This window comes from Oncorhynchus kisutch, linkage group LG11 (genome assembly GCF_002021735.2).
Source record: "Oncorhynchus kisutch isolate 150728-3 linkage group LG11, Okis_V2, whole genome shotgun sequence".
Taxonomy (NCBI): domain Eukaryota; kingdom Metazoa; phylum Chordata; class Actinopteri; order Salmoniformes; family Salmonidae; genus Oncorhynchus; species Oncorhynchus kisutch.
The window spans coordinates 77,989,081-78,009,076 of record NC_034184.2 but is presented as its reverse complement, the minus strand read 5'-3'; the positions used below and the strand labels follow the sequence as shown (position 1 = coordinate 78,009,076).

Sequence of the window (19,996 nt, the reverse complement as noted above, 5' to 3'; positions counted from 1 at the left end):
TCCTAACCTCCTGCCCAATGTATGACCATATTAGAGAGACATATTTCCCTCAGATTACACAGATCCACAAAGAATTCGAAAACAAATCAAATTTTGAAAAACTCCCATATCTACTGGGTGAAATTCCACAGTGGTGCAATCACAGCAGCAAGATTTGTGACCTGTTGCCACGAGAAAAGGGCAACCAGTGAAGAACAAACACCATTGTAAATACAACCCATATTTATGCTTATTTATTTTATCTTGTGTCCTTTAGCCATTTGTACATTGTTAGAACACTGTATATATATATAATATGACATTTGTAATGTCTTTACTGTTTTGAAACTTCTGTATGTGTAATGTTTACTGTTAATTTTTGTTGTTTTTCACTTTATATATTCACTTTGTATGTTGTCTACCTCACTTGCTTTGGCAATGTTAACACATGTTTCCCATGCCAATAAAGCCCTTGAATTGAATTGAATTGAGAGGTAGGCAGAGAGAGAGGTAGACAGGGAAAGAGAGAGAGAGGTAGGCAAAGAGAGAGAGAGAGAGAGAGAGAGAGAGAGAGAGAGAGAGAGAGAGAGAGAGAGAGAAAGGTGGGCAGAGAGAGGTGGAGAGAGAGAAACATGGAGAGGTGGAAAGAGAGTGCATGGTAAATGGCATTAATTCAATAGTATTTATTTAGCCTTCCGAGTAGCAATTAACAAATTCTAACCACAGAGCAACACCCTTCATTAACACAAGTTGTTTGTATGTGTGCGTACTCGCTCGCATGCATGTGTGTCTGACTGTGACTGTGTGTGTGTGTGTGTGTGTGTGTGCCATTTATTAAAAGACAGCCTAGAAAAACTATAAAACAACTGTATTCAGTCCCAGGTGGATTGAAAATGCCCAGAACCAAAGTACAAGTAAATAAAGAGTCCGTAAGAGTGGACATGGATACAGATACACACATACTGTCATATCACAGTACAGTATTATAGACAGGCAATAGGCAGACATGTATTTGAATGAGGCTTCCTGTCCTGGGTCCTAGTCACTGCAGTCTGTTGGTCCACAATACAGAAAGCATTATAATTCAGGACAGGGAACATGAGATTTTACTTTTGGGGGTATAACTCATCCCTTCTAATGCTGTTGGACTGAAAATGACGACAAAAAAGCAGGAATGACTGGTTTCAGGAAAAAAATCACATTTCAGGAAAAATCACATCCCTGAAGTTCGCTGTCTGCACCATCCCTCCTTGGCATTCCCTAGAGGATGAGAGAGAGAGAGGGAGAGAGAGAGAGAGAGAGAGAGAGAGAGAGAGAGAGAGAGAGAGAGAGAGAGAGAGAGAGAGAGAGGGGTTAGGACTTTAAAACATGAACATAGTTGCAATAGAGGAGAGAGGGACCTTGCTGTATTGTTCGCTGGGACCTACCCTGACAGCATGTTGCCAGGGGACAAAAGCTGTTCTCCCTCATCTTTCCCTCTCTCGTCCATCTCCCTTCCGGTCCAGCTCTGTCCACTTGTTCTCTCTCTCTTTCTTTCTCTTCCTCCCTCCTCACTATTCTGTGACAGCGTCACTTCCCCAGAGATGTTGTTTCCCAGAGCCAGGCTGCAGTAGAGGCTGCTGAGGTGACACAAATTCTTCACTGGGACCACAGCCTTTACACACAGACTGGCACTACAGTCTATGGAGCCTTGGGCACAAGCGTCAGTCCTAAGCTACCTAAAGATGATGAAGAGACTAGCACTACAGTCTATGGAGCCTTGGGCACAAGCGTCAGTCCTAAGCTACCTAAAGATGATGAAGAGACTAGCACTACAGTCTATGGAGCCTTGGGCACAAGCGTCAGTCCTAAGCTACCTAAAGATGATGAAGAGACTAGCACAGCCTAGAAGGGAGAAGTGGGTTACCAGTCCATCTGAAAAGAGGGATTTTGATGTGTCCTGACTTGTGTCCCGGCTAGGTCGCTCCACACTCACACAGTATGGCCCCCTCATGTTTTAGAGCTGTACCTATCCAGAATTAGCTGAATACACAGTACTGCTGGCTAGAACCTATAATACTGTGAATACACAGTACTGCTGGCTAGAACCTATAATACTGTGAATACACAGTACTGCTGGCTAGAACCTATAATACTGTGAATACACAGTACTGCTGGCTAGAACCTATAATACTGTGAATACACAGTACTGCTGGCTAGAACCTATAATACCGTGAATACACAGTACTGCTGGCTAGAACCTATAATACTGTGAATACACAGTACTGCTGGTTAGGACCTATAATACTGTGAATACACAGTACTGCTGGTTAGGACCTATAATACTGTGAATACACAGTACTGCTGGTTAGGACCTATAATACTGTGAATACACAGTACTGCTGGTTAGGACCTATAATACTGTGAATACACAGTACTGCTGGTTAGGACCTATAATACTGTGAATACACCGTACTGCTGGTTAGGACCTATAATACTGTGAATACACAGTACTGCTGGTTAGGACCTATAATACTGTGAATACACAGTACTGCTGGTTAGAACCTATAATACTGTGAATACACAGTACTGCTGGTTAGGACCTATAATACTGTGAATACACAGTACTGCTGGTTAGGACCTATAATACTGTGAATACACAGTACTGCTGGTTAGGACCTATAATACTGTGAATACACAGTACTGCTGGTTAGAACCTATAATACTGTGAATACACAGTACTGCTGGTTAGGACCTATAATACTGTGAATACACAGTACTGCTGGTTAGGACCTATAATACTGTGAATACACAGTACTGCTGGTTAGGACCTATAATACTGTGAATACACAGTACTGCTGGTTAGGACCTATAATACTGTGAATACACAGTACTGCTGGTTAGGACCTATAATACTGTGAATACACAGTACTGCTGGTTAGGACCTATAATACTGTGAATACACAGTACTGCTGGTTAGGACTTATAATACTGTGAATACACAGTACTGCTGGTTAGGACCTATAATACTGTGAATACACAGTACTGCTGGTTAAGACCTATACTACTGTGTATTATGGTTACATCCCTTCATTTGGAAAGATAAAGAGGAAAACCCTACTCTGCTAAGCTTGGTCTTACCTGTGCTAGTGTGTGTGTGTTTGTAAACTTGTTATCTGATGGTGTGTGTTTGTAATTGTTCCCTGTCACAGGTTTGTGTGTTTATGTGTATGTACAGTGGCAAGAAAAAGTATGTGAACCCTTTGGAATTACCTGGATATCTGAATAAATTGCTCATCAAATTTTATATGATCCTTCATCCAAGTCAAAACAATAGACAGACACAGTCTGCTTAAACTAATAATACAAATAATTATACATGTTCATGTCTTTATTGAACACACCGTGTAAACATTCACAGTGGAGGGTTGGAAAAGTATGTGAACCCTTGGATTTAATAACTGGTTGACCCTCCTTTGGCAGCAATAACCTCAACCAAATGTTTTCTGTAGTTGTGGATCAGACCTGCACAACGGTCAGGAGGAATTTTGGACCATTCATCTTTACAAAACTGTTTCAGTTCAGCAATATTATTGGGATGTCTGGTGTGAACTGCTCTTTTGAAGTCATGTCACAGCGTCTCAATCGGGTTAAGGTCAGGACTCTGACTGGGCCACTCCAGAAGGTCAGGACTCTGACTGGGCCACTCCAGAAGGTCAGGACTCTGACTGGGCCACTCCAGAAGGCATATTTTCTTCTGTTGAAGCCGCTCTGTTGTTGATTTACTTCTGTGTTTTGGGTTGTTGGCCTGCTGCATCACCCAACTTCTGTTGAGCTTCAATTGGCGGACAGATAGCCTAACATTCTCCTGCAAAAGGTCTTGATCAATGGAAAAATGAATTCCAAAGTTTATGATAGCAAGCTGTCCAGGCCCTGAGGAGGCAAAGCAGCCCCAAACCATGATGCTTCCTCCACCATACTTTACAGTTGGGATGAGGTTTTGATGTTGGGGTGCTGGGCCTTTTTTCTCTCCACACATCGAAACAACTCAACATTAGTTTAATCTGTCTACAGAATATTTTGCCAGTAGAGCTGTGGAACATCCAGGTGCTCTTTTGCGAACCTCAGACATTTTTGGACAGCAGTGGCTTCTTCAGGTGGTGTCCTCCCATGACCACCATTCTTATTTAGTGTTTTACGTATCGTAGACTCGTCAACAGAGATGTTAGCATGTTCCAGAGATTTATGTAAGTCTTTAGCTGACACTAGGATTCTTCTTAACCTCATTGAGCATTCTGTACTGTGCTCTTGCAGTCATCTTTGCAGGACGGCCACTCCTAGGGAGAGTAGCAACAGTGCTGAACGTTCTCCATTTATAGAGAACTTTTCTTAACGTGGACTGATGAACATCAGATACTTTTGTAAGCCGTTCCAGCTTTATGCAAGTCAACAATTCTTAATCTTAGGTCTTCTGAGATCTCTTTTGTTCAAGGCATGGTTCACATCAGGCAATGCTTCTTGTGAATAGCAAACTTACATTTTGTGAGTGTTTTTTTATAGGGCACGGAAGCTCTAACCAACATCTCCAATCTCGTCTCATTGATTGGACTCCGGGTTAGCTGACTCCTGACTCCAATCAGCTTTTGGAGAAGTCATTAGCCTAGGGGTTCACATACTTTTTTCCAACCTACACTGTGAATGTTTAAATTATGTATCCAATATGACAAACAAAATACAATAATTTGTGTGTTATTAGTTTAAGCACAGTGTCCGTCTATTGTTGTGACTAAGATGAAGATCAGATCACATGTTCTGACTAATTTATGCAGAGATCCAGGTAATTCCAAAGGGTTCACATACTTTTTCTTGACAATGTATGTATGTATGTATGTATGTATGTATGTATGTATGTATGTATGTATGTATGTAGTGAGGCAAAAAAGTATTTAGTCAGCCACCAATTGTGCAAGTTCTCCCACTTAAAAAGATGAGAGAGGCCTGTAATTTTCATCATAGGTACACTTCAACTATGACAGACAAAATGACAACAAAAAAACAGAAAATCACATTGTAAGATTTTTTATGAATTTATTTGCAAATTATGGTGGAAAATAAGTATTTGGTCAATAACAAAAGCTTATCTCAATACTTTGATATATACCCTTTGTTGGCAATGACAGAATTCAACCATTTTCTGTAAGTCTTCACAAGGTTTTCACACACGGTTGCCGGTATTTTGGCCCATTCCTCCATGCAGATCTCCTCTAGAGCAGTGATGTTTTGGGGCTGTTGCTGGGCAACACGGACTTTCAACTCCATCCAAAGATTTTCTATGGGGTGAGATCTGGAGACTGGCTAGGCCACTCCAGGACCTTGAAATGCTTCTTACAAAGCCACTCCTTCGTGGCCGGGCGGTGTGTTTGGGATCATTGTCATGCTGAAAGACTGAGCCATGTTTCATCTTCAATGCCCTTGCTGATGGAAGGAGGTTTTCACTCAAAATCTCACGATACATGGCCCCATTCATTCTTTCCTTTACACGGATCAGTCGTCCTGATCCCTTTTCAGAAAAACAGCCCCAAAGCACGATGTTTCCACCCCCATGCTTCACAGTAGGTATGGTGTTCTTTGGATGCAACTCAGCATTCTTTGTCCTCCAACCACGACGAGTTGAGTTTTTACCAAAAAGTTATATTTTGGTGTCATCTGACCATATGACATTCTCCCAATCTTCTTCTGGATCATCCAAATGCTCTCTAGCAAACTTCAGACGGGCCTGGACATGTACTGGCTTAAGCAGGGGGACACATCTGGCACTGCAGGATTTGAGTCCCTGCTGGCGTAGTGTGTTACTGATGGTAGGCTTTGTTACTTTGGTCCCAGCTCTCTGCAGGTCATTCACTAGGTCCCCCCGTGTGGTTCTGGGATTTTTGCTCACCATTCTTGTGATCATTTTGACCCCACGGGGTGAGATCTTGTGTGGCACCCCAGATCGAGGGAGATTATCAGTGGTCTTGTATGTCTTCCATTTCCTAATAATTGCTCCCACAGTTGATTTCTTCAAACCAAGCTGCTTACCTATTGCAGATTCAGTCTTCCCAACCTGGTGCAGTTCTACAATTTTGTTTCTGGTGTCCTTTGACAGCTCTTTGGTCTTGGCCATAGTGGAGTTTGGAGTGTGACTGTTTGAGGTTGTGGACAGGTGTCTTTTATACTGATAACAAGTTCAAACAGGTGCCATCAATACAGGTAACGAGTGGAGGACAGAGGAGCCTCTTAAAGGAGAAGTTACAGAAATCTTGCTTGTAGGTGACCAAATAGGTGACCAAATACTTGTAGGTGACCAAATACTTATTTTCCACCATAATTTGCAAATAAATTCATAAAAAATCCTACAATGTGATTTTCTGGATTTTTTTCTCTCATTTTGTCTGTCATAATTGAAGTGTACCTATGATGAAAATTACAGGCATATCTCATCTTTTTACGTGGGATAACTTGCACAATTGGTGGCTGACTAAATACTTTTTTGCCCCACTGTATGTATGTATGTGTGTGTGTGTGTGTGTGTACTCTGTCAGAGTTGCAGTGGGTGTGTTAGGGATTTTGTGATTTCCTCTCAGTGAGTTGGCTGCTGTTCAGGTTTGGCATCATGCTGCAGTCTGTCTCAGCAGCCAGCCAGCCATTACCTCACTATGAGGTGAGAGTGCTCCCCATCAGTGAGTGTACCTTTGGCATCATGACGTGGTATGTCTTTGCTCCTAGCAGAACTCGGCGAGGGGAAGTGAACTTCTGTGCTCGCATACTGCCTAAAGACATTTGCCCTATCAACAACATACCCAGAAATCTGCCATTCATTTTCACGTTTGTGCTGAGATCTTAGTCGCACAATTTTCCATCTAACTAAGATGTTTGGTGCAGTATTTCTCAATGAAAAGCAGTCGTCTCTCGTTTAATGACAACAAAGACTTAATTGAAGAATCACTACTGTTGACCAATCACTAACGAAGGGGCGTAGACTTCGGGTACTGAACTTCGGCTTGCCTCAAGAAAGAAAATGGTCGTCGAACACCCGCAAGAAAACAACTGCCGAACGCAGTCGAACTGCAAAACAAACTAAATGTGACAAAATGTTGTCATAATCTTAACCAATAGGGGTTACATTTACCAAGCTCTTTTCTGCTCCTTCACTCAGCATTGTCAAGAGCCAATCAGATCAAATTAGTACTTTACCTAAAAGAGCCAGCAACCAATTAAATCACAGAATTACCTAACCAATCACTGCAAGGACCAAATCAGATGACAGAGTTCATTAAGCGCTGTCACTGAGAAATTCAGATCATAGGCTTATTAAGCAGTGCTGCCAATAGCCAATTGGATGACAGAGTGTTGTGAGGTAAGGGAGTTCATTACATTAGCATCAGGGACATGCTAGCCAGGGAACTAGATTAGCCCAATGAAACCCTGGCACAGATTCAAGAAACACTTTGTCTGGCACGAACACCCCACTGTAAAATCAACATTGATCATCTTTCAAGCATGAAGCAGCCTAACTACAGTGCCAGACAGGCAGATAAGTCATCCTCAAACACCGGCACATTCTCCAGAGTCACCCCTTGCTCAAAGACTTTGCGTCCAACCCTCCCCTGATATGCTCCAGGAGGGTTGTAATATCAGAGACGGCGTTGTGCACAGTGTGCTCCCAGGTCCCTTAATGGTTTCTACCGCTGCGGTCATTGTTCCAACTCATGTGACACAAAAGTATTCTATCACCCACGTTAGGGTAAAAGAATACAAGATAAAATACGTCCTAAATTGTAGTACAACACGTTATTTAAATGCCCAAGTGGGCTTGTTTAAATTGGTCAGACGAAACACGAGCTCAAATTAAGAATAGCTGAGCACAAAACGGCTATCTGCACAAAAAACTATGGACTAGGGGAATGCTCCGGCATTATGCAAACGCTAATCATGGCTCAGCCTCTAGTTTCTCTGTCCTCCAGAGGAGGGAATATAGTGAGGAAATTGTTAGAGGCACTTTGGATCGACTGCTTAGAGTACGCCGAGACAAAGGGTCTGAATGAACAGCTCCTTTCTGATCTTTCTGTCTTTTGTTTTTCAAGTGGAATGTATGTCTACGGCTCTTGACTGATGATCGTACTCGTTTGAATAACCTGTGGCGTTGCTGCTACTACTACTGACATCTATGATTGATATGACGAATAGAACACTCCCCGGCTGATGAAGGTGAGTCATGCCTAAACGTGAGCCTATTCGTTGTTTCTCTGGTCAATAAATATCAGATTTACAGCAACAGAGTGCTTTTTCGTTTATTCTCCTGAAAAGTCACCAGTTAAGTATCCTGAGGTAAGGAATGATAGTTACTAGTTGAAGTATCCTGGGGTAAGGAATGATAGTTACCAGTTGAAGTATCCTGGGGTAAGGAATGATAGTTACTAGTTGAAGTATCCTGGGGTAAGGAATGATAGTTACCAGTTGAAGTATCCTGGGGTAAGGAATGATAGTTACCAGTTGAAGTATCCTGGGGTAAGGAATGATAGTTAGTAGTTGAAGTATCCTGGGGTAAGGAATGATAGTTACTAGTTGATGTATCCTGAGGTAAGGAATGATAGTTACTAGTTGAAGTATCCTGGGGTAAGGAATGATAGTTACTAGTTGAAGTATCCTGGGGTAAGGAATGATAGTTACTGGTTGAAGTATCCTGGGGTAAGGAATGATAGTTACTAGTTGAAGTATCCTGGGGTAAGGAATGATAGTTACTAGTTGAAGTATCCTGGGGTAAGGAATGATAGTTACCAGTTGAAGTATCCTGTGGTAAGGAATGATAGTTACCAGTTGAAGTATCCTGGGGTAAGGAATGATAGTTACTAGTTGAAGTATCCTGGGGTAAGGAATGATAGTTACTGGTTGAAGTATCCTGGGGTAAGGAATGATAATTACTAGTTGAAGTATCCTGGGGTAAGGAATGATAGTTACTGGTTGAAGTATCCTGGGGTAAGGAATGATAGTTACTAGTTGAAGTATCCTGGGGTAAGGAATGATAGTTACCAGTTGAAGTATCCTGGGGTAAGGAATGATAGTTACCAGTTGAAGTATCCTGGGGTAAGGAATGATAGTTACTAGTTGAAGTATCCTGGGGTAAGGAATGATAGTTACCAGTTGAAGTATCCTGGGGTAAGGAATGATAGTTACCAGTTGAAGTATCCTGGGGTAAGGAATGATAGTTAGTAGTTGAAGTATCCTGGGGTAAGGAATGATAGTTACTAGTTGATGTATCCTGAGGTAAGGAATGATAGTTACTAGTTGAAGTATCCTGGGGTAAGGAATGATAGTTACTAGTTGAAGTATCCTGGGGTAAGGAATGATAGTTACTAGTTGAAGTATCCTGGGGTAAGGAATGATAGTTACTAGTTGAAGTATCCTGGGGTAAGGAATGATAGATACTAGTTGAAGTATCCTGGGGTAAGGAATGATAGTTACTGGTTGAAGTATCCTGGGGTAAGGAATGATAGTTACTAGTTGAAGTATCCTGGGGTAAGGAATGATAGTTACTAGTTGAAGTATCCTGGGGTAAGGAATGATAGTTACTAGTTGAAGTATCCTGGGGTAAGGAATGATAGTTACTAGTTGAAGTATCCTGGGGTAAGGAATGATAGATACTAGTTGAAGTATCCTGGGGTAAGGAATGATAGTTACTGGTTGAAGTATCCTGGGGTAAGGAATGATAGTTACTAGTTGAAGTATCCTGGGGTAAGGAATGATAGTTACTAGTTGAAGTATCCTGGGGTAAGGAATGATAGTTACCAGTTGAAGTATCCTGTGGTAAGGAATGATAGTTACCAGTTGAAGTATCCTGGGGTAAGGAATGATAGTTACTAGTTGAAGTATCCTGGGGTAAGGAATGATAGTTACTGGTTGAAGTATCCTGGGGTAAGGAATGATAATTACTAGTTGAAGTATCCTGGGGTAAGGAATGATAGTTACTGGTTGAAGTATCATGGGGTAAGGAATGATAGTTACTAGTTGAAGTATCCTGGGGTAAGGAATGATAGTTACTAGTTGAAGTATCCTGGGGTAAGGAATGATAGTTACTAGTTGAAGTATCCTGGGGTAAGGAATGATAGTTACTGGTTGAAGTATCCTGGGGTAAGGAATGATAGTTACTAGTTGAAGTATCCTGGGGTAAGGAATGATAGTTACTAGTTGAAGTATCCTGGGGTAAGGAATGATAGTTACTAGTTGAAGTATCCTGGGGTAAGGAATGATAGTTACCAGTTGAAGTATCCTGGGGTAAGGAATGATAGTTACCAGTTGAAGTATCCTGGGGTAAGGAATGATAGTGACTAGTTGAAGTATCCTGGGGTAAGGAATGATAATTACTAGTTGAAGTATCCTGGGGTAAGGAATGATAGTTACTAGTTGAAGTATCCTGGGGTAAGGAATGATAGTTACTAGTTGAAGTATCCTGGGGTAAGGAATGATAGTTACTGGTTGAAGTATCCTGGGGTAAGGAATGATAGTTACTAGTTGAAGTATCCTGGGGTAAGGAATGATAGTTACTAGTTGAAGTATCCTGGGGTAAGGAATGATAGTTACTAGTTGAAGTATCCTGGGGTAAGGAATGATAGTTACCAGTTGAAGTATCCTGGGGTAAGGAATGATAGTTACCAGTTGAAGTATCCTGGGGTAAGGAATGATAGTTAGTAGTTGAAGTATCCTGGGGTAAGGAATGATAGTTACTAGTTGATGTATCCTGAGGTAAGGAATGATAGTTACTAGTTGAAGTATCCTGGGGTAAGGAATGATAGTTACTAGTTGAAGTATCCTGGGGTAAGGAATGATAGTTACTAGTTGAAGTATCCTGGGGTAAGGAATGATAGTTACCAGTTGAAGTATCCTGGGGTAAGGAATGATAGTTACTGGTTGAAGTATCCTGGGGTAAGGAATGATAGTTACTGGTTGAAGTATCCTGGGGTAAGGAATGATAGTTACTAGTTGAAGTATCCTGGGGTAAGGAATGTTTTTTCGAGCAACTGATGTCCCCTTTTTATTTAAATTGGGCTGAAGGGCTTTTGGGTAAACCTTTTATACATTGTTCTAACTACAGTTCCCTCAGTAATTATTGGGACAGTGAATCCTTTTTTCTTCTTTTGGCTCTATACTTCAACACTTTGGAAATCAAGCATGACCAAGGGCTTAAAGTACAGATTTGCCACTTCAATTTGAGGGTATTTTCATCCATATCGGGTGAACCGTTTAGAAAATAGAGCCCTTTTAAAACACAGACCCCCCCCCCCCCCCCCCATTTTACGGGAGCAAAAGTATTGGGACAACTTAAAGTAGTAAAAAGTATTTGGTCCTACATTTGTTGGATGTATTTTGTTTGTTTTGGATTATGTTATGCCCAATAGAAATGAACGGTAAATCCTGTATTGTGTCATTTTGGTGTCACTTTTATAAAAGCACAAATATCATACCCCCAAAACGTCACCATTACAATAACAGGGTAGTTTAGCATTTATATGTACTTAAATAAACATCAAGTGAATTTGTCCCAATACTTTTGGTCCCCTAAAACAGGGGGACTATGTACAAAAAAGTGCTGTAATTTCTAAACAGTTCACCTGACACGAATACCCTCAAATTAAAGTTGACAGTCTGCACTTAATAATCCTCAAAGTCATTGTTTGATTTCAAATCTAAACTGTTGGGAGTATAGAGCCAACTGAAGAATGCTTCAGTGTCCCAGTAATTACAGAGGGCGCTGTAGGTCATCCACTACATGAGTAATGAGAGAGTTCCATACGTTGTCAAACTGAGCTGTAGTTATACTTCCTCATCGTACATGATGACTGTATGGGAAAGAGAGTCAAATTAGTCTGGTTTGATTCTTGTGTTCCACCACTATACTGATGTGTTCTCTGGCTTTCACTACCACAGACGGGCAATAGACTGTGTCTTACAGCATGTGTTACTGGGTACTAGTCTACTAGTGTCAGCTAGGCCCCAGAGCATCTGTTCACAGCTGTCTCATTCACTAGCCTTATAACTGTTGTACTGCTGAGAGGACCACTACTGTGAACACTATCTCCATTTCACAAGAACTAGCAGACAGACAGAGACAGACAGACTCCCTATCTCCCTCACTCACTCACTCACTGGCTAAATGAATATGCCAAGTTGAAAAAGAATGCAACAGGCACTTAATTGACAAGGCATGAGCATGACAAATGAACTATCGACTAACCTGTCAGGGCAGGAGTGGTTCTCATTGGTTCTAGTGACACTGACCTACATTCACACGCAGTACAGTAGACCTTCCATGTTATATCACAGCAACTCTCTGTCCGATATTACAATAAGATATAAACCAAACTCAACTGCCTGGGAAATAATTCAAGCAACTGGGTATCACTCCTGTACAGATCTGAGCTTTAACAGGAAATACATCAACTGGGCATCACTACTGTACAGATCTGAGCTTTAACAGGAAATACATCAACTGGGCATCACTACTGTACAGATCTGAGCTTTAACAGGAAATACATCAACTGGGCATCACTACTGTACAGATCTGAGCTTTAACAGGAAATACATCAACTGGGCATCACTACTGTACAGATCTGAGCTTTAACAGGAAATACATCAACTGGGCATCACTACTGTACAGATCTGAGCTTTAACAGGAAATACATCAACTGGGCATCACTACTGTACAGATCTGAGCTTTAACAGGAAATACATCAACTGGGTATCACTACTGTACAGATCTGAGCTTTAACAGGAAATACATCAACTGGGTATCACTACTGTACAGATCTGAGCTTTAACAGGAAATACATCAACTGGGTATCACTACTGTACAGATCTGAGCTTTAACAGGAAATACATCAACTGGGTATCACTACTGTACAGATCTGAGCTTTAACAGGAAATACATCAACTGGGTATCACTACTGTACAGATCTGAGCTTTAACAGGAAATACATCAACTGGGTATCACTACTGTACAGATCTGAGCTTTAACAGGAAATACATCAACTGGGTATCACTACTGTACAGATCTGAGCTTTAACAGGAAATACATCAACTGATCGTGATTCCATGGGGATTTAGAGAATACTATTTATTTGTAGAATAAGTAGTAAAGCCAATTCCTTCCTGATACTCTCTGTTTCTTCCTGTTCTTTCCTGTCCTTTTCGTCTCTCCCTCAATCTCTCCTATTATCTAAATTTTTTGCGGCTGTAGAAGTTGGCCAGCTGAATCATCCCATTCTGCTTGGTGCTGTAAACCACAAGAAACACACAAAGTAAAGCAGAGAGAGAGAGAGAGAGAGAGAGAGAGAGAGGTAGAAAGAGAGAGAAGTAGAGCGATAATGTGTAAGAGAGGTAATGGTAGAGAGAAAAGTAGAGGTAGAGGGAAAGATAGAGAGAGGTAGAAAGAGAGAATGTGTAAGAGGTAAAGGTAGAGAGGGAGAGGTAGAGAGAGAGAGGTAGGGGAAGAGAGAGGTAGAGGAAGAGAGAGAGGTAGAGGGAGGAAGAGAGAAGGGTAGAGCAAGGTAGAGTAAGAGAGAAAGGTAGAGCGAGGTAGAGAGAAAGGTAGAGCGAGGTAGAGAGAAAGGTAGAGTGAGGTAGAGAGACAGGTAGAGCGAGGTAGAGGCAGAGAAAAAGGTAGAGCGAGGTAGAGGAAGAGAGAAAGGTAGAGCGAGGTAGAGTGAGGTAGAGGAAGAGAGAAAGGTAGAGTGAGGTAGGGGAAGAGAGAAAGGTAGATCGAGGTAGAGGAAGAGAGAAAGGTAGAGCGAGGTAGAGAGAAAGGTAGAGCAAGGTAGAGAGAAAGGTAGAGCAAGGTAGAGTGAGGTAGAGGAAGAGAGAAAGGTAGAGTGAGGTAGAGGAAGAGAGAAAGGTAGAGCGAGGTAGAGAAAGGTAGAGCAAGGTAGAGAGAAAGGTAGAGCAAGGTAGAGAGAAAGGTAGAGGAAGAGAGAAAGGTAGAGTGAGGTAGAGGAAGAGAAAGGTAGAGCGAGGTAGAGAAAGGTAGAGACAAAGGTAGAGTGAGGTAGAGGAAGAGAGAAAGGTAGTAAGGTAGATGTAGAGAGAAATGTAGAGCGAGGTAGAGGAAGAGAGAAATGTAGAGCGAGGTAGAGGAAGAGTGAAAGGTAGAGCGAGGTAGAGGAAGAGTGAAAGGTAGAGCGAGGTAGAGGAAGAGTGAAAGGTAGAGCGAGGTAGAGGAAGAGAGAAAGGTAGAGCGAGGTAGAGGTATAGAGGTAGATCTGCAGTTTTTCTCTTGTTACGTCAGTCACAGACAGTCACTCAATTAGCCCATGTCAGGTAACATGCCCAGGGGCCCTGACCTCCAGGGGGCCCCCATTGATTTAGTTAGTGATTCTCACTCAGATATCATATTAACATGGAATAAGTCATGGCAAAATGTGTAGACTTGCAGGAAATTTGCTTTAGAATTGGAAACTTTTCTCTCGATCTAATGGAAAAATGTGTAGAATTCCAGGAAATGAGTGTGTGCACATAGAGAGAGTGTAGGGTAGTGTACCACTCACACAGACTCCTGCAGGCTGCTTAGGAAGCTGTCTATCTGGTCCTGGGGGATCTCTCCGTCCAGGTGGGCCAGGTAAGTGTACAGCCCTACGAATGTATCAAAGGGGATCCTCGCCGCTCCACCCTCCTCATTCTCCGTCAGGATTTCACACGCATACTTCAGGGCACTGATGATGGTCTGAACACACACACACACACACACACACACACACACACACACACACACACACACACACACACACACACACACACACACACACACACACACACACACAGGGAGTACACACAGGGGAACACACACAGGGAGTACACACAGGGGAGCACACACAGGGGAGCACACACAGGGGAGCACACACAGGGGAGCACACACACTTCAGAAAAGCCTGGGCCATCAAGACAGTACCATACTGCCATCATGTGGTATTTACTAGCACGACACCATAGTTTCTCTCTGAAAACTGACAGACAGATATCGGAGCCAGGGACTCACCCCTCCCAGAGCGCTGCAGCCCAGGGCAAAGAACTGCATCCAGTGGATGTTGTCGTTGAAGTTCCCCAGGGCCAGCAGAGTGTCCAGCTGCTCTGAGGGCAGACACAGACCCTTCCACTTCTGCTGCAGCTCCTCCTTACTGATCGTCTCCTTAGGGGCCAGCTACATTCACCGGGACAGAGAGGAAGGAGAGGGAGAAAGAGGCAAGAGAGGTCATCTTTTTTTTTTTACAACAATAGAAGCCAGCGACATACAGGGAGAGAAAGAGAGGTACCTTAACATCCTAGCATAGAAGGGGAGAGGATGGGAAGGACTTTCAGCACACCTGAGATCAATGTGTCAGTCAGTGAGTACCTGTTTGTGTAGGACCTTCAGCAGGCCTGGAGTCAGTCAGTCATTCAGTGAGTACCTTTTTGTGTAGGACCTTCAGCAGGCCTGGAGTCAGTCAGTCAGTCAGTCAGTGAATACCTGTTTGTGTAGGATCTTCAGCAGGCCTGGAGTCAGTCAGTCAGTGAGTACCTGTTTGTGTAGGATCTTCAGCAGGCCTGGAGTCAGTCAGTCATTCAGCGAGTACCTGTTTGTGTAGGACCTTCAGCAGGCCTGGAGTCAGTCAGTCAGTCAGTCGGTCAGTCAGTCAGTGAGTACCTGTTTATGTAGGACCTTCAGCAGGCCTGGAGTCAGTCACTCAGTCAGTGGGTACCTGTTTGTGTAGGACCTTCAGCAGGCCTGGAGTCAGTCAGTCAGTCAGTGAGTACCTGTTTATGTAGGACCTTCAGCAGGCCTGGAGTCAGTCAGTCATTCAGCGAGTACCTGTTTGTGTAGGACCTTCAGCAGGCCTGGAGTCAGTCAGTCAGTCAGTGAGTACCTGTTTATGTAGGATCTTCAGCAGGCCTGGAGTCAGTCAGTCATTCAGCGAGTACCTGTTTGTGTAGGACCTTCAGCAGGCCTGGAGTCAGTCAGTCGGTCAGTCAGTCAGAGAGTACCTGTTTATGTAGGACCTTCAGCAGGCCTGGAGTCAGTCAGTCAGTCAGTGGGTACCTGTTTATGTAGGACCTTCAGCAGGCCTGGAGTCAGTCAGTCAGTGGGTACCTGTTTGTGTAGGACCTTCAGCAGGCCTGGAGTCAGTTAGTCATTCAGCGAGTACCTGTTTGTGTAGGACCTTCAGCAGGCCTGGAGTCAGTCAGTCATTCAGCGAGTACCTGTTTGTGTAGGACCTTCAGCAGGCCTGGAGTCAGTCAGTCAGTCAGTGAGTACCTGTTTGTGTAGGACCTTCAGCAGGCCTGGAGTCAATCCGGTATCAGTCTTCTGTGTGGCAACGGGCATCTCCAGCCTATCTTTGGCTGGCAGAGTGTCTCCTTTGGACAGGGCAGAGAAGTACCTGATAGAACAACAAACATTTAAATGAAACAACCATTGTACTTTACCCTGGCCATTATCTATGCTCAGCAACTGGGTAGTTACAAGGCCACTGTCCTACCATCTGAACCATAAAAGCTGGGTTCTCTTAGTTGTACAGTCACATCCAGGGAGGCTGTACTTACGCTGCAGACCACTGTAGTATGTCATGGGGTTGGGTTCTGATTGCAGCTTTGGTGAACTGTTTGAGAATGTCTGGTAGTTCAGGGGGGATGTTGATTTGCTGTTCACAGTACATAGTATCTGGAGGAGGCATTGCTGGGAAATATAATGGATATGAAATGTTATTCATAGTTTTCAAGATGTGATAATCAATCTAACATTAGTATAAACTATAGCCAATGAATGTGCCTATCATTACAGAAGACTATATTGTAACAGACGTTAGCTATCTGAACCACACGAATGAGATGACAGCCTTATCGTTCAGCAGACAGAAGATGGCTGACAAAGTCGTATAATCAATTTACTTACTACAAAAACTCTTTACCTGAATACTAATCGAATATCTTTCTTGTTGATAAAAAAACAACAACAAAAAACTAAACAAGTAAGAGAGTTAATTTGCTAAAATTATATAAAAAGTGGTTGGTTTAGAGATCGGCCAACTTCATTTACAATCCATAGCAACTTAACGTTTGCAGTCAACGTCACATAGCAACAGCAACCCTCGGTGATTGGACCAGAAAGAAGTCAGGACTTCCCCGCAAAATATTTGTTCCGCCACCGAAAGGCGATGTGAACAAAGGCAAACAGCACCGCGTCGTTACAGACGCTTGATATGTGCTTGTTCGTAAATCTGGAGTGCGCTCAGAGCGTCCGTAAAGTCAGATTTGTCCGTCCGTAAACCAGAGTTTTGTCAGATTTGTCCGTCCTTAAAGTCAGAGTTTTGTCAGATTGTACGTCCGTAAAGTCAGAGCGGAACTGGACGCTCTGGCCGAGTAGGGTTGATCGGAGCGTTCTGACCTCAACACCCAAATTAACGTTGCCTAGCTTGCAAGCTAATTCCAAACACCAATGAAAGAACACCTCACTCTGACCATTTCACTCCCTCTGGCAGAGTTGGTTAGGCTGTTTTCATGTTATCTAGAGCGACTGTGCTGCTGGCAACAATTTAATTATGCTTTTATTTTGTCGACGTTTACTGACACCGTCAGTAAATATTCATCAGTTATTCTGCGCTCAGGCACACAGACGAGAGTGCTCTGAAATCGGAGTAGATAGCCAGGGTGAATTTACGAACGCACCCTTAGCCAAATCAAATTGTATTTGACACATGCTGTCTACAGGTGTAGACCGTCAAACGCTTACTTACGGGACCTTTTCCAAACAATGCAGAGTTAAAGATAAATATCATAAAAAATATAAATAGTGACACGAGGAACAAATACACGAATAACGAGTAAAAGTAACATGGCTATATACAGGGTTCGGAGTTAAGTGACCACACAACAGGATAGATACGACAATGGCAGCAGCAGAGTATGTGGTGAAAGTGACATACGTTAGTATGCATGTTTGTGCATTTTGTGTGTTGGGGTTTCGTTATGTGTGATTTATGGGAAGAGTCCAAAAAGTCAATGCAGCTATTTAGTAATCATGTTAAGCAGTATTATATATACACTTAGCTGCAGGGAGGGGTCGTGAAAAAAAACTGGCCAGCCCTGAAGATGTCTATCGGGTCCACTAATAACAGGACTAGTGAAGGTCTAGAACAGTTAATCTGATAATACTTGTGGAATATAAAAATACTTGCTTGATATGTTTTCCAGTTTCTTGAAATACTTTGTGAAAACTAAAATGGTTTATGAATTCCTTTTCCATTTTATTAGACACTCTTATCCAAAGCAACTTACAGTACTGAGTGCATACATTTTCATACTGGTCCCCAGTGGGAATCCAACCTACAACCCTGGCAACTAAGCCACATCATCACAAACCACAATTTTTTAATTCGTGGTGATGGAAAATCTACAGGTACAAACCTAGATGACCAGCGTACATTGAGTGGTTTGTAAGGATGGTAAATTAATACTGCACAAAAAGTAATTGTTTTCCATGTTATTTGATCAAGAAAAATATTTTATTTCATGTGGATGTTTTGTGTCTTTGCCCATAACTTTGCACCTTATAATGTAAATGTTTGAGGACAGGGTTGTGTTCTTTCTGGATCACATTAGAATGACATCACAGAAAGAGACAGGGTTGTGTTCTTTATGGATCCCATTAGAATGACATCACAGAAAGAGACAGGGTTGTGTTCTTTCTGGATCCCATTAGAATGACATCACAGAGAAAGAGACAGGGTTATGTTCTGTATGGATCCCATTAGAATGACATCACAGAAAGAGACAGGGTTGTGTTCTTTCTGGATCCCATTAGAATGACATCACAGAGAAAGAGACAGGGTTGTGTTCTTTCTGGATCCCATTAGAATGACATCACAGAGAAAGAGACAGGGTTGTGTTCTTTATGGATCCCATTAGAATGACATCACAGAGAAAGAGACAGGGTTGTGTTCTTTCTGGATCCCATTAGAATGACATCACAGAGAAAGAGACAGGGTTGTGTTCTTTCTGGATCCCATTAGAATGACATCACAGAGAAAGAGACAGGGTTGTGTTCTTTCTGGATCCCATTAGAATGACATCACAGAGAAAGAGACAGGGTTGTGTTCTTTCTGGATCCCATTAGAATGACATCACAGAGAAAGAGACAGGGTTGTGTTCTTTCTGGATCCCATTAGAATGACATCACAGAGAAAGAGACAGGGTTGTGTTCTTTCTGGATCCCATTAGAATGACATCACAGAGAAAGAGCCAGGGTTGTGTTCTTTCTGGATCCCATTAGAATGACATCACAGAGAAAGAGACAGGGTTGTGTTCTTTCTGGATCCCATTAGAATGACATCACAGAGAAAGAGACAGGGTTGTGTTCTTTCTGGATCCCATTAGAATGACATCACAGAGAAAGAGCCAGGGTTGTGTTCTTTCTGGATCCCATTAGAATGACATCACAGAGAGAGACAGGGTTGTGTTCTTTCTGGATCCCATTAGAATGACATCACAGAGAAAGAGACAGGGTTTTGTTCTTTCTGGATCCCATTAGAATGACATCACAGAGAAAGAGACAGGGTAACAACTCTTACAACTATTCAAGCCTCCAAGATTCTGTTCTTAACTATACAAAGAGAAGTCTATGGCTTAGGTGGCTGGAGTCTGAATTGTTTGGGCCTTCTTCTGACACCACCTGGAAGGAAGGGCCCCAGGGATGTACTGGGCCGTACTCACCACCCTCTGTAGCGCCTTGTGGTCAGGTGCCTTGTAGTTGACATACCAAGCCGTAATGCAGCCAGTCAAGATGCTCTTAACTTGTGCAGCAATAGAACTGAGGTTCTGAGGGCCCATGCCAAATCTTTTCAGCCCTCTGAGGGGGAAGAGGCGCTGTCGTGCCCTCTTCACAACTGTGTTGGTGTGTGTGTGAACATTGTTCATTCCTTAGTGATGTGGACACCAAGGAACTTGAAGATCTCGACACGCTCCACCACAGCCCCATGGATGT

General features: G+C 42.7%; 1 protein-coding gene across 3 annotated transcripts; it reads right to left on the bottom strand.

The window, feature by feature from the left end:
- Window positions 1-647: 647 nt before the first annotated feature.
- Window positions 648-17,450, bottom strand: LOC109899204 (rhophilin associated tail protein 1-like). Of its 3 annotated transcripts, none has more exons than XM_031836361.1 (6): window positions 16,910-17,446; window positions 16,561-16,693; window positions 16,274-16,397; window positions 15,020-15,181; window positions 14,532-14,707; window positions 648-1,239 (listed from the first exon to the last, which is right to left on the bottom strand). In XM_031836361.1, the coding sequence occupies exons 2-6, from the start codon at window positions 16,689-16,691 to the stop codon at window positions 1,176-1,178; spliced, it is 657 nt and encodes a 218-aa protein (XP_031692221.1). In that variant the 5' UTR covers window positions 16,692-16,693; window positions 16,910-17,446; the 3' UTR covers window positions 648-1,175. The 3 variants fall into 3 exon arrangements, with proteins under 3 accessions (XP_031692221.1, XP_031692220.1, XP_031692222.1); XM_031836360.1 differs by having other exon boundaries at window positions 16,926-17,442; XM_031836362.1 differs by lacking the exon at window positions 648-1,239 and adding an exon at window positions 12,068-13,264 and having other exon boundaries at window positions 16,926-17,450.
- Between the last annotated feature and the right edge of the window lie 2,546 nt (window positions 17,451-19,996).

Excerpts from the sequence above, each read along its gene's own strand:
- LOC109899204 (XM_031836361.1), bottom strand. The coding sequence starts at position 16,691 with ATGCCTCCTCCAGATACTATGTACTGTGAACAGCAAATCAACATCCCC. Across the intron at positions 16,398-16,560 it reads ATACTACAGTGGTCTGCAGC|GTACTTCTCTGCCCTGTCCA; the intron begins GTAAGTACAGCC and ends TTGTTCTATCAG. Across the intron at positions 15,182-16,273 it reads TGAAGGTCCTACACAAACAG|CTGGCCCCTAAGGAGACGAT; the intron begins GTACTCACTGAC and ends CGGTGAATGTAG.